Below are 15,303 nucleotides of genomic sequence, written 5' to 3' on the forward strand. Positions count from 1 at the left end.
TTAATGACTACAATTCAGTTTGCCAGAAAACCCACTTCTTAATTCACAAAAAAATATCATTGAATGACTGCTTTTACCCTGCTCAAAACAACTTTATAGCTAAAATAATAATAAAAAAATATGGGAAAGCAATTTTTTTCTATATTTGTTTTCAATTTTCCTCTAAATAATTATGACAAAATAATCGAAATAGTAAAATAAATTAATCTATTGAGCACATGATGAACAGTATGATAAGGAACAGCCTTTGCATATGTATTTATTGCATTTAAAACATGTATTATTCGTAATCTTTTGCTCTTGCTTGCTTTGAAAGTAGAAGTTGAGGCTTGATCATCAGGTGTATCCGGAAGTCCAGCACTCTGAAAAGCTTTCACAATCTGAGCTGAGGCCTCTGTTCGGGGGACGTTTTTCCTTCTTTCAGTGAGTGGAGCTACAAGTGCCTTTCCTAGCTGTTCCATCAACACTCTTCTCTTGTGGCTCTTGTGAGACATCCAGGTCGGATTCATCTCTCTCCCAATTACAAAGGCATTGTAAGAGGAAACGTACATGATGGCGAGCGGGCAGTCATCCTTCTGCCGCTGTATGCTCCAATTACCATGTCTAGATTGTCCACACCTCCTTTGTTTGGATTCTAGTCCATAATTAGGATTGGCTTTCTATCGTCACGATCTAGTACTAATGCTCCCGTCTCTGTGCAGTGTGCTGAGAAGAACTACATTTTGGTTTGTCTTAGGTAAAATTCTCTCTCTTTTGATGCAAGCAGTGCGGGTGGGAGCTCAGGCTTGTTTTTACGAACCGTACCAACCATGGTAATCTTCCTCGTGAGGAGCTGTTGTCCGAGTTGATAAGAGGAAATCCTTTTCTCTATAAGTCATCTTGCTTTTCCCCAATGCCATAGATGAATCCCATTGGCTATCCTTACAGATTGTTATTCATCAGATCCCTCATTTCAAATGCTTTATTTATTAATGAACATGAGACGAACTTTTTGAAATCGGTTCGAACTTGAACATGGTATGTATTGACTAGGAACGTGTTTCCCGTGTAGGATAAACGTGCATTTCCGGTCTACCACCAAAAAGCCTCTTTCAGATGAAAGCGGTACCTTCTCTTACTACTTATTAACTTATTGATAGGTTGAGCGATTTTTGCCATAAGGAAAAACTAGGACTGACCTCTCTAAATGCGCTCATAGTATGTATTTTTAGAGGCGCCCGCCCATCAATGAATCTGCCTTTACATCAGAAAATTAAGGCTTCTGGCGGGTTACCACATCTATTGTGCGTGTAAACGTATACGTGCATGGGTAGAAGAGTTGCTCAAAAAAAGACTACGTATAATGTTAACTTACAAGAATTAATAATATATTTAACATATAATGACAAATGTATAGCTACACTTTTAATAAAATATGGCATTAATACAATTGGCTTAGTTAATGTCTACTAATCTATATACATATACACATTGATGCGTGCACGCGCGTTAGATGTGGTAACCCGCCTTAAAAATGGTATTAGATTTTTCCACCCCTGGCCTCTCTCTACTTGTATAGTTGAAAAAGATCTTAAGGTGGGATACAAGAACTCTAATGCGTGCGCACTCAATTTATTTCTAAGAACGTTTCATACTATAATCTTCAAACCTCAACAACTCTGTCTGTCAGATAAAGACTCTTTCTTGTACGTAGGAAAGAAAAAACCACGTTAGTAATTTCTGTGCTACCAAAGTTGCATTTTCACTACTACAAAAACTAGTTTACATTTATTTGCGCTCCTTTACTTTGTGAAGAACCATCGATCAATCCCATTTCGAAGATGCCGTCCGAGGGAGAAACGAAGTTATTTGTCCATGGCGTTCGAGACACTTGTCCTCGGAGCGTGTTGGAAGATGAATTCAGCAAAATCGGTCCCGTAACGGATGTCTATATCACAGAGAAGGGCTACGCCTTTGTGACGATGACGAACTCCGAGGATGCAGATGATGCCGCGCGCAAATTGAATGGTACAACGGTCGATGGACAGGAATTGAAAGTGGAGATTGCCCATGGAAGAGGTCGTCGTGGATCCCGGGGTGGAGGCTACAGAGGCCGATACGGAGGAAGTGATCGGGGACGATTCGGAGGAGGAGGAGGTGGCGGCGGTGGTGGTCGCTACCATGACAACAATGGAAGAAGTGATCGCCGCAGCTATGGAAGTGGCGGTGGAGGAGGAGGATACTCCAGGTCTGGTGGAGACCGGGGAGATCGTGGAGACCGTGGAGGTGATTGGGGAGGATATTAAGAAGCATCAGTATTCACTAAGGTTTTAAAGAGAATTTTCCCCTAAATCATCAAGTTAAGCTCTCATCCCCAAACCATGTGTCCTCATCTTCTAGCTTGCATTATATTGTAATTAATTATATTAATGTGTTTCTAACTTTAAAAAATACTAAAGATAGTAACCGTACATTTACGATTCAGTATGGTTTCGAATCTAAGAAGATTTGATGCGTTTGCACTCAAAGTGTAAATTTCTTTTTATTTACGTAATTATCTTAGCTATACCAAATCTTACAGTATTGTTAGTTTCGTCTATTGTTTTAAGTTATGTAATAATATGTAATATTTACAAGATAATAAAATTAGAAACGTTAAATTAAAAAAATAGAAAAAAGACACTTCTTTAATTAACGAACCTCATTCTTTTGAGAGGGAGAGAGTTCTTGGTGTTGGAAGATTATGATATGCAAAGTTTTAGAAATATATTGCATATACACATACTGCGTGTGTACTGTTTCTTGATCTAATGTTTGAAACAAACGAGGCACATTAAAGGACATCTTCTGAATGTACAAAGAAGAATATTGCCTTGAATGAAGCAGATATTACATTTATTTCTTCAGAGTTGAGATGCTGGTTGCTCCATTTATTGAAAAGGAAGTGTTTCGATCCGTGTTTTACGTGAGAAATCTTTTTATATGAAGAAATGTAGGACCATACACATTCAAAATCGTTATGTTCCATTGATGGATTTTTTTTTATTGAATTTATAATATAAACACTGGGTAGTCCAACTTCTATTGGGGACAGTTCCAGGATGTTTTTCAAGAAAATTTTCAGGTAGAATCTGACAAATTTGGACAAAGTATTTTCTCATTTTAACTTTTCTATAAATCTTCATCTATGTCTAATAAACATCCTTTAATGGCCACAAATGTAATAGTGTCCGTTTTATATGAAAAGTTCGAAATTTGAGAGCCTATCGAACCTTGATAAGATTTGGGGCCTGTTGTATTTTTTTGTAATATGTATATAAATATTTTTAAAGTCAATTCATTCATATGAACTAAACAAATAATCCATTGCAACGATATTTCCATTTTTTGTTTTATTATTCCAAATAGATATCCAGTGTTTACAGGGGCACCATCGCTTCCTATAGCTTTGAGGGAATTGTCGCTGCTAGATTCAACAATTATGGCATGCAACTCATTTACAATATGTTGTGCTTTTCCTGATATTAGCGTGAAATGATCTATGTATATAGCTTCGGATTCTGAAATAACAGTAATATGTTCGTCCAAGGTTTCTTTTTTGGGAAGTTGAAAACATTTTGTTCTATCCTTTCGTCTATCGAATTTGATATAGATCAATCCTTTTTTTTGTTTGTTATAATGGAGTAACTGATTACAATATTTTTTTTGGCTTGATGAAGTACTTTTTGTTTTTTTAGTATTGAGAGCAAATTTACTGAACTACAAAGTTTAAGATATTTGAATAAGACATTTTGTACACAGTTGCAGCTCTCACAGACAAACCATATCTCACGAGTACTTGACTGGATTTTGAGAGATTGTAAATGTTTTTTTAGTGAACTATGCTCCTCTTTATTAGAAGAATTATCATGCATTGCATAATCAGAATTGCGAAAGTTTTGACATTTTCGAGTATCCTCCCTTTCTTTTTTCATTTACAATTTGCTTGATGGTCAATTGTTTCCTATCTTTCATTTTCTCATATTTTGAAGTAAATTTTTATACATAATAGGGGTCGACTTGTCGATCACAGGTCTCATAATGAGTTTTAAAGGCTTAAGAGCTATGTATGGATATGCACATTTGTATGTTAAATACCAAAAAAAATTTATGCATAAAATTTGTTGAAATTAGAAACAATTAACAAAGTAGTTATTTTCTTTAAAAATATAATACTATAAACTCCTGAATAAATAGAAAATCCATAATAATTTGTCTATATTTGTACCCCTATAACAATTAATTCATGAGTTTTAACTTACAAAATCGATTAAATAATACAGTTTAAAAAAAATACTAACAAATTCCAAAAATATAAAATATTTTTTTTTTCATAGGCCATAATTGTAATCATTTTTTTAAATTTGGCCTCATTTTGAAGTACTTTTGGTACACTGGAACTTCTACCGGACGGAGCGTAACAGTTTTTGATGAAACAGAAAAAATATTTCTGGAGAGCATTACCAACACTTAAACACATCTTGTGATCCATGATAGTTTTGGATTTGGTCAACTTTATAAAATAGCAAATATTCTACTATACACGCATGATAGATGTGGTAACTAGACTAGTATAAAATTTGACATCGAATAAGTGTGATTCTTTTTGTAGTTGCAACCTAAGTTAAATTTTTATTTGACTAAATTGATTGTCTAACATGTATATCGAATGAGTAGTAAGTACCTATGTACTCATTCGATATACGTGTTGACCAAAGAAATTATCTTTACTTGATGCATATTATATTTTAATTGTACTTAGATTTTAATATTCTTACTATTACCATCAAGAAATTTTTAGGTACAAACATTCGATACAATCTCAATTTTAGCTGACGTTTTTGTTTTGGTAATGAAGAAAAATGTCATATGGAATGTCTGTTGAATCCATAAGTTTAAATACTTACTTAAAGCAAGTTGTATATATAGGTATATAATAGAATTTGTGTGTGACTGTGTAATTTAATGGGTGTCAACACCATTGGGCCTAGGAGACTGAAACTTTGCATGGGTGAACCTGCTTAGGCTAAGATGGGGTGCCGACTATATGGGGGAGGGGGTAGTTCATATAAGGGGGCTTATTCTATACCCAAAACACAAAAAATGTTTTTGATGTTTTTATTTTAAGGAGACTTGATAGGGGCTGATTTATAAATCAAAAAGTGCCTGGCGTCTCAAAAAATCATTATATAAATAAGAACATTTTCTAAATTTATGCAAAATTAAAAGAAAATGTTGGGAAAATAAGAAACAAGTGAAAATTGCACTTTCTTTTTTTTAGGTGTAAAAAAATGCAAGAAGACGATGGAATATTGGATTTGTAAATCAAATAAAGTTTGTAGAAATTTGTCTGTAGATTTTTTTGCATATAAAATTTACTCTTAAAAATTGATACTTAACTGAAATATCTTTCATTTTCTGAATATATATATTCTATTTTTTTCATCAAATTTTCCATTTTTAAAAAGAAATGCCACAAAACGATGCTATTTGGCCATAAAAATATGAACCTCAACATTAAATTTTAATAATTTCAATTTCTGGGACATGTTTTTATGTTATTTGAAGTTTGTAATATCATTTTTTTTTTAAATTCATAATAATAGATTTAATATAATAAAATATTATATTGCATTACAGAATACCATAACGCTCGCCCGCACCGAAGGGGTCTAAAAATTAAGAAAATTGCATTGACCATTGTCAATATAATTTCCTGCTCCCTCCTTGGACTGAGCAACACCGGATAACTTTGTAGCAGTATACCATAAGATCGTAACCAACCTCAATAAAAACACTAACAGCTTCTTCTGTATGGTGATTTTTAAACTCTTGACATAACAGTATTTTCCAGTCATTGATGTAAAAATGTGCAGTTACTGAAATAAAGTGTACGCCAGAAATGCTAGTTCATCCATCATTTTTGTGATTCCAACTGCTTTGGAAGAGTTCATTTCCTGGGTCACTTATGTATTAAGTAAAAAATGAATGTGAAAAAAAAGTTGAATAAGCGTTGAGAAATAAAATGTTTTGTGTTTCTTACTCTTTAAAAAAATGTTTTCATGAATTTGGAGATATAAATAGTGATGTGAATCATATTAATTTTTGAGCTGGCCCGTTTTTTTGGAATTGGTAATCTGAAGAAGGAATTTTCTTTTCCTTAGGAGTTGTTATTAATATTTAATTCCTGAGGAGTGAGCTTCCTCTTCTAAATAGATTAAATTATATTTAAAACCTGCTGGAACATTCGTGTGTGCTCATAAAAGACGGAGAGTAACCTTGAGGATTTCTTGCAGAGTTATAATGGTAAGTCCTTGTTAGACTTAGAGTAGAATTGGGGATCGACATCGGAGTCCTTCTTGCTAATGTCCTTGTTTATTTCCTTCTCCCTTGTAACATCTGATTGTAGCTGATCTTCTCCAAAACATTCTTCAATTTTTCAGGCTTACCATTTTGATTTTCGGTTTATATTTTTTTAACATGCCCAAAATACATACGATTTTCATCACTACACAAAAACAATTCTTGCAAAAGTGCGTTTATTTAAAAGGTTATCTAGTGAAGAGTATAAATAATTTATTATTTTCATTAAACGTTAGAACATTTTTTAGTAATATAACTTATTTATAATATTTGATTACCTAATTCATTCTAAGCAATTATATGTTCAGATAAAGTGTTTAAAAATACGTTTCTCAATTTGTTTTTCCTTTTTTTTTTGTTGGGGGTATGATTTCCGAAATAAACTTTCGAAATGTTAGTGTGTATTGTGGACCCAGTGCATTAACAAAATTGATGAAAGAAGGCTTTTCAACCGTTATCATTGCTATAAATTCTTTCACGAACATGGTAACGAGAAGTTCTGTTCATTACATATGTTTAAGAGAACCAATTATATAATGTTTCTGCTTAGCATGTGTAATTGATATTGTTTATTATTGCTATACTTAAGTGACAAAGGGGAAAGTCTACGTTTATTTCGAATATGTATTAACGTTATTCAGGTTGCGCTGGTAAAACTGAAGCTTGTTCCACAGTGCCTATTGATTTGACTTTACTTAAACCTTAGAAACTATATTATTGTTTTTATGAGTATTAGAAAAATTCAGATCTGCTAGTGGTGGGTTAGTAGATAGTTAGTAAAATCGCTACGAGGGATCAGACGGATCTTGGACCAGAATCTGATACCCAAACTTGCTTCGGTACCCAAACTTTTACAGATCATAAAAAAGATCCTCGGGATTTTTAGATATATCCCCTATACAATGTCAAGTTTCGTGAAAATGTTCCGAAATTAATCACGATGAAATTGCTTATTACTTTAATTGTAATAAATAGTTAATATTTTATAGGCAGGAAAATTGACCCTAGTTTAAATATCTTTATTATTTAATTAGTATTTATTATAGACTAAGTCATTTGATCTACATTTTTATTGATTACACAGGGAACAATTAGGGGGAGGGAATTTTGTACAAATGAATTGAAGAAAATTATCGAATTTATTTATTACTGCAGAATCCAAAACGTATCTCCGTTTTTCCCTCAGTTATGTGAATTCTGAAATGTCTGGGATTTAGTAATTCCGGACTATTATCATTCAGAGTCTTATTTTACCTTTAAAACAATTCCAAATTAAAAGTAGTAGTAAGAAAACTTATGTAAAATTGTTTTTATTGCTTTTGTATCTTGTTCTAAACTGGTTCATACCCCGTAAAAGGAAGATCAAGGCAATCGAAAGAAGATCATTCTAATTTGATCCTTTATCTGAAGAGATTTTCGAATTCGGATTCTGCATTCCACGAGGGACAACGGGAGGAGAATTCATCGGAGGAAAACTATCAGACCTCATATGGGAGTAGAGTGTACACTTTCGATGAGTAGATAATTTTAATATTTCAAAATGGAATCACCTAAAAAAACCAAAATGCAACAAATACCCTTGGAGACACATTTGTTATAAAAGTCATACTTTCAGCTATCCAATGAGATACTTTTAAACTTTTTGAATTTATTCGTCTTGAAGCTATATGTTTCTGAATTTATAACACATATTTTGCACTTTAAACAAAGATAATTTGAGTTAAAAGTATGATACAGACATTTCAAAAAAGGTTTTAAAAATTTTTAACATTCGGTTTTAAAATATATTAAATTAATTTATTCCTATCTTCAACACTGAGGGCTTAAAACAGCTTTGAACCTTAAAAATAGCCAAAAATAACAGAAAATGTATGGCCTTTTTCTGAAGGCCATGAGCCTTTGGGAAAAAAGTAATGCTATATTTGGAATCAGGGGATCAAATTGTACTAAGTTGAGCAGATCTTTTTCTTGCGCATGAAGAAAAGTTTGATTTTGTTTGATAGAGTAATTACCCAGAGTATTTTGGCGTCGGCTATAATACAAACTTTGCTTTAGCAATATATAAAAAACTCCCATGAAATACTCAATATTACTCAATTTTTTTATGTACACACTGACACGCACGAAACTACACAATACTTATATTAATTCATATGTAGTGATGAAAATCGTGTGTATTTTTGGCATGTAAAAAAACAAAAAAACTGAAAATCAACAAGGGAACCCTAACAATTTGAAAAAAGTTTGGGAGGAGAGCAGCTTAGCTGTCATGACGTTTCATTGGATCAGCAACAAGCAGCTGAAAAAAAAGAGTCCTCAGGTTACTATCTGTCTTTTATGAGCACACAGGATATACTTCAATACCGTAGAAAAGAAATTTGACAACTCAGGAGATAAATACTAATGACATCAGCTGAGGAAAAGTAAATTCATTCTTTAGATTACTAATTTCATAAAAACAGGCAAGCTAAGAAATGTACATAATTTCATAACTAGTATCAACAGGTTAATATACAATGAGTTACGTCGATTGAACTAGTTTTAGCTATAGTTGACATTTTTGCAAGAGGAAAAAAGTGCAAGAAGAAGGCAGGATCGAGACATATGGTAATACTGAATTATGATCCTTGTTAATGTTAGCTGCCTTTTACATGATTTTGGAGGATAAAATGAATTACTGCTCTAGAGAGGAGAACCATCTACATTTAAAATAACATTGGTGCATGGAAAATATTTATTTTATTATACATTTTTAAAACAATTTACACCAAAGAGAGGTAAGAATGCTTACTTCAAAGGGAGAGCTTAAACCACGACAAACTATTATATAATGAATAAAAAAACAGAAGGAGAACATGCAAAAAGTTTTATGTATATTATCAGAGAGCAATAACATAATAAAACAAAAATAGTGCTCTTCATATACATACAAAACGCCTACAATATTTCATTAATACGATCACATTGTTATTTTTTTGATCAAAAATATATTTACGATATACATTAGGGAGGACTATATACATTGCACCCCGTGATTTTTTTTCATAAATTCAGACTGTAAAAGATTTATATCCACTGAATCTTCAGAAATGAATCTACCTGTCTGTATATCCATATATTCTGTGTTAAAATCAATTTTAATTTTGGTTTGAAATTTGGATTCAAAAGAAAATTTTCAGCACTTTAGAAAAAATATCCTTTCATTTCCAGCCAAAGCTATTAATATAATCTTTCCTATGATTTACAAACACAAATGTTTAATACAATATATTAGCACTTAAAATGAAGTAACTTTTGAAAATATTGAGGTACACAGCTCAAATTGGTATAATTATGTAGGTTTGATAAATATGCTTCAGTTAACAAAAAAATCCAAGTTCAAGATTAAAGGTTTGACTGCCTCCCCGAATCCTCTCAGTGGTTTGTTTCCGCAGCCAAACGCTTCTTCTTCTAATACATCCTGGATCCTAACGAAGTGGTAATCACGCTTTTTGCTAATGGTTTGTTCGTCAATCCATGAGTTTTGTCTAAAATGAATAATCTTTATGCCTAATGATATTATAATTGATAACAATGATTTTTTGATATACAGGCTGGGCTTTTCTACTTGGACGATTGAGTTTTGGTTTTAAAAAAAAAGAGCAATTTTTATGGTATTGAATCATTCTTAAATTGGATTTTTTATCTAAAGTTATGACCAGGAAGGCAAACTTTTTATTACAATCTTTTTGAAAAGTATATAAGTCATAACTAAAGCAGGGATGTGTGTAAAGAAAAATCAAAGTATAATAATTAGACGAGAAAAAAGGTTTTTTTGCGTGTGCTCCTTCCCCTTAACGGTTCATTAATTAATCAGTCATGAGTGTTTCAACATCTCCCTCTAAAAGAAGAATCCTGGCCTATCTTTGGTGTAAATTAATTAAAAATCGTTTATCGGTTTAGGATGGTTTATTTAAAAGATCAGTCAACATTATTATGTGTAATTGTGAATTGTATAGCATATCTGAGATCTAAATATGGAATATATTTTCATAGAAAATATTGGACGGTGCATTCATTGGATGAATGAATTTTTCATATTTGTTGGGGGAAAAGGAACTAATTGAAGGGAGCTTCTCATTGACAGACCTTGCACCAATAGGCATCCTCACACTTCTTTTCACATTTGTCAAAGACCATGTTGGAGCACTTGTCCACGGTTACGTTCTTGCACGAAGTATTGGGAACATTGATGCAAACCTCCTGTGGCACTTGCTTGCAGGATTTGGATGCTACTCTCTGAGGCACTTGCTCGCATTTCTGACGAGGAATGTTCTGACAGGATTGAGAGGGAACGTTCTTGCATTCTTGGCGAGAAACGGTCTTACATTCATTTCTTGGAACTTGCTTGGCAATAGTGTTGCACTTCTTTTCGGGGACTTGTGAACATGATTGTTTTGGAACGGTGCTACATATTTCACGTGGAACATCTCTGCAGGATTGTTTGGGTACCTTACGAGTAAGGGGATTGCAAATCTTTTTGGACACAGGCTTGCAGACCTTTTCATTGACTTGTTTTGAAATGACACGAGGAACTTGTTTAGGAAGATTACGACAATTATTCTTGGGCACTTTGCTGCACTTTTGTGTGGCAACCTTTTTGTTGACATTTCTAAGGATGGGCTTGCATTTGGCAACAGAGACATCATTGCAGATCTCTTTGGGGATTTTACGAACAACGTCATTGCAAGTTTCAGTTGGCACCTGTTTGCAAACTTGTTTTGAAGATTTAACAGGAACTTTCTTTGAAACAACGGAGCATTGGGTTTTGGGACTTTGCTACACTTGGTAGTTGGAACATCTGAGCATTTTTCTTTAGAGACTTGCTTACAAACAGGTGATGAAGGAATACCATAAGTTGTGTCCAAAGCGTTGTATCCAGTGTTTCCCTCAGTGGGATTCGAGCAGACTGTTTCATAGACGGGCTTACATTGTTTTTCGTAGACGGTTTCACATTTATCCTCGTAGACATTTGTGCATTCTTCTTCATCAACGTTTTTGTAAGATACCTCTAATTTTTGTGTGCATTTGTTTTCCTGAGTAGTAGAACACTTTTTGTCAGTGACCTTTTCCCAGATGGTTTTGCATTTATTTTCCTTGACAATACTGCACTCTTGGTCAGGGACTTTTTCGACTTTGTTTTCAATTACGGTTCTACATTCGTTTTCGTAGGAGGTCTCACACTTTGTTTCGAATTGGGTCTCATAAACAGTTTCATCTACAGATTTGGACACGGTGGCACACTCTTGGTCTTGGATTTCTTGGCAGTTTTCAGTGGTCTCTGTGTCCAAAACGGTTGTGCAATCCTTTTCGGTGATGGTTCTGCACTTTTGTTCATCAACAGTTTCACATTTTTGAGTCGTGACCGTGTTGCAAACATCTTCATTGACCTGAATAAGTATTTTTGTGATGTGTTGATTCAGCATTGAGTCGGGTTTATAAAAAAACAAAAGAATGACTTACGGTGTCGTAAATGACTTGGCATTTTTCCTCATTGACGGTGTTGCATTCTTGATTGAAAACGGTTTTGCATTTCTGTTCTTGAATTGTGCGGCATTGTTCCTTCAGTTCGTTTCTGAAGCTGTCTGTGCACTTTTCCTCATTGACGGTGCTACAAGACTTTTCTTCCTTAGTTTCACACTTGTTTTCCTGGACGGGTTGACACACTTGCTTAGTTGCTTTGGTGCATTCGTCCTTGCATTCTGGCTCATTGAAGCAGAGGGGACCAGAGGGAGACTTGGATCGAACAAGAGTGCACTTTTGATCACCAGTCTTGCTTTTTGAAGAAAAGTCTGGATTTGGATAAGCAAGTGCTTGAGCAGAGAAAAGGACGATGAGGGTCAGGGAATGCTGTAAATAAGTAAATGAAATGAAGTACCGATGGCTGACTAACGGATGTATGTACCTTTAACTTCATGCTTGGATGATGTTCTTGGGAGGACTGTTGATTCGAATTGGATTTCCCTTCATTTATATACCTTAGGTCATATTATTTATCTATGTAGTTGAGGAACAAAGTATTTATTTTTTCAGGTCAGATTTGGTTATTATGATTTTTTAAAAGTTGTTTATTTGTCCTGAATGTAAGTATTGTGTGATTAGAAACGCACTCTCCCTGCAATTTAAGGGGTTGTTCCTCTTGAATGTTGCTATGCAATCCTCTATCTTCTTGATACATAACTTTCACAAAATAAAGGATATTTGTTTGTTTGTGTGTCAGTAGGATTTTCAACATTTATGCTTTTTCGACTCTACTCATTTCATATTTCAACAATGAGTAGAGTCAAAAGAGCATAAATACATTAACATTAATTATACGGCCCTAAATAAGAAAGGGAGACATTGTTTTTCCTACTCTAATCATTTCATATTTCAGTAATAAATATATATAATACATCAATATGGACGGAATCAGAGGTTTTACCTGAAGTAGGATGGATACACAAATTGGAAATTCTTGTCTTATGAATAAATAAATAGGTGCAATGATATATAAACTATGAAATCCGCCCATGAAGCAACTGCGTCGAACAAAATAGTAAATCAATTAGAAAAAGATACAAAAAATAAAAAAAACGTCATTTGGTTGTAAATTAATCAAATAATATAACAAAAATTAGATCTTATTCTTTTTTAAATTATTTATGACAAAAATCCAAGAAAAAATTAGATGATCTTTGGAGAAATTAAAAAAAATATATCTACTTAGAAAAATTGTTATCACCGGCCCTGTCTACATAGATATATGATTATATTTGATCGTCAAATGATTGACTGAATACGAGTAGTTATTGACATAATTGTAGCTTATATCAATTTTTGAAATGTTCTTTATAAAACTTTACTTTATCAATAAATAAAAATGGTAGGGTGTTTTTTTTTTTTTTTTTTTTTTTTGAAGAGGAGGGATCGACAACAATTGGAGAATATCATTTGTGGAATTGTGGCTGTCACATCAAAAATGTTATTATCAATTTCAAGGTGAGACGAGCAATTTGAAGGATAACAAAGAATTCATCAACCAACCGACTCTATTCCTCAAAAACAATAAGGAACACATAGAAAATGGCAAAATATCAGATGTTGGACAGTGGTGCATCAATTGTTAGGGGAGCTCCAGTAGACTGGGGATCTTAGTCTTTAATGGGGATTGAGATATTGGGGAACCCTTTTATTTATAATGAATAAAAGTGGTATTCATATCGAATGGCTACCTCCTTATTCTACACTAATATTTCAGCAGTGAAGTATAAATACTTCACTTTTTGTGCCTTGGTCATTAAAAGTTCAGAAAAACTCTTCTTCCAATGTCCATCCATGTGGAAATTAATTAACAGAGTGGAGAAGATAGTACAGAGTCACGAAGGGAGATTGTCAACGAATTGGTGATTGTTGAAGGTTCAACGGCGTCCAGTCACCAAGAACAATTCGAAGCAGAAGCCTTGTTATCAAAAATATAGTCAGTTATGTACGCAGCAAGGACCAATAACAAGGCAATACCACAAGGGATAGAGAAGGTAGTCAAGAGATCAATATCAATGATGGAGAGTTTTGATAAGAATGGGATGCTGGTTAAATATATATAAAGAAGTTGAGTGTTGAAATTTGTGTATTGAACTTCTTTTTTGTTATTTCGTTATTATTTTTTTTAAATTGTGATCCTATAAACATTTTTATATTTAAGTAGTACTTTTAATTTATAATGTGTATTTTACGTGAATAAACTTAAGTTTGGAAAAAAAACAAGAAACACCTTTAATGTCCACTTCTACATAGGAGTGATACACTCGTTCATTACAAACATCTAATTTATGTTTCCCATTCCCCCAAAAACAAAGTTGACTTTTCATTTTTTTGACTAACCAATGTGTGTAAAGTTTTTTTTAAACTTTTTAAATAGTTTGTTTTTATAGGGTTATTCGATATGGGATGGGTAAAATACTTTAGTCTCGAGAAATTATATTTTTAAGACCGTTTTGTTCCTTTTATTTTCTGTTAATGATGTCATTTCTGTGAATACTCAGGATTAAATGATTATGAACTCGTTCAGAATTATTTAAAAATAATTCGTTTTAATTTTTTGAGTAATATTTTTTCATACTTCTTATAAGTTTGGGCTAATATATGTGCAAGGAAAAAATGAGAATATGAATTTGATCAGATAATTCGATTGAGCAATGTCGAAACGGGGTTGAGTAATTAATTTTATAAAATGACGTCATCTACAAAGGGATAAATCTCTACTTTATCACACAATGATTAACTGATTACGTGAATGATAAATTGGAAAAGTTTGGATATTTATCTGGTTAATTTGACCCTGTGAAAGGCAACTTTTGATATTATAATTTTCTAGCGCCTTTGGATGTCAAACAGGTCATAAAAACATATCAAGAAATGTTATTATTTCTTGATATGTTTTTATTAGTTGAAGAAAACTTAACTTTTGTAGACAGAAATGATTAAATACCATTCAAATATTTATTTTTTGTTTGTTTTAAACAAAGAAACAACATCTTGAAGATATCCCAGAGTTTAGTACTGTTTCAAATATCCCAACTTTTTTCATATATTAAATTTTTATATAAAACTTTTTGAAAATAAGAATTAAAATATAAAATTTTTCTCTGAAAAATTTAAAAAAACTTAGATATTCAAACAACGTTAAATTTATAAGTAAAAAATTTTAAAAATTTCAAATATTAAATTTTTGGAATAAAATTTGTAATATTAAATTTTCATATTAAAATCAAAAATTCCTTAATTTTGGAGGAGGCTACTTTTGTTTCATAACCTAGATAAGTACTTAATAGTTGAATACCAGTAACAAATAAGAATCAAAATCGCTAATTAAACATTATTTTCCCGATCCCAATTCTAGAA

At 32.7% G+C, this 15,303-nt stretch overlaps 2 protein-coding genes across 2 annotated transcripts; one reads left to right on the forward strand and one right to left on the reverse strand.

Annotated features, from left to right (window-relative positions):
• Positions 1-1,551: 1,551 nt before the first annotated feature.
• Positions 1,552-2,763, forward strand: LOC121126114 (RNA-binding protein 3). Its single transcript, XM_040721420.2, has one exon. The coding sequence runs from the start codon at positions 1,821-1,823 to the stop codon at positions 2,283-2,285; it is 465 nt and encodes a 154-aa protein (XP_040577354.1). The 5' UTR covers positions 1,552-1,820; the 3' UTR covers positions 2,286-2,763.
• A 7,547-nt stretch (positions 2,764-10,310) lies between these two features.
• On the reverse strand, positions 10,311-12,481 carry LOC121126112 (uncharacterized). Its single transcript, XM_040721417.2, has 3 exons — positions 12,326-12,481; positions 11,884-12,270; positions 10,311-11,810 (listed from the first exon to the last, which is right to left on the reverse strand). The coding sequence occupies exons 1-3, from the start codon at positions 12,335-12,337 to the stop codon at positions 10,653-10,655; spliced, it is 1,557 nt and encodes a 518-aa protein (XP_040577351.1). The 5' UTR covers positions 12,338-12,481; the 3' UTR covers positions 10,311-10,652.
• Positions 12,482-15,303: the final 2,822 nt, after the last annotated feature.

Source organism: Lepeophtheirus salmonis, chromosome 11, assembly GCF_016086655.4.
Source record: "Lepeophtheirus salmonis chromosome 11, UVic_Lsal_1.4, whole genome shotgun sequence".
In the NCBI taxonomy this organism is placed as follows: Eukaryota; Metazoa; Arthropoda; class Copepoda; order Siphonostomatoida; family Caligidae; genus Lepeophtheirus; species Lepeophtheirus salmonis.

Bases quoted from the DNA above. Each gene is read 5' to 3' on its own strand.
- LOC121126114 (XM_040721420.2), top strand. From the start codon at position 1,821: ATGCCGTCCGAGGGAGAAACGAAGTTATTTGTCCATGGCGTTCGAGAC.
- LOC121126112 (XM_040721417.2), bottom strand. The intron at 11,811-11,883 runs GTAAGTCATTCT...ATACTTATTCAG, and splicing joins GCCAAGTCATTTACGACACC to GTCAATGAAGATGTTTGCAA.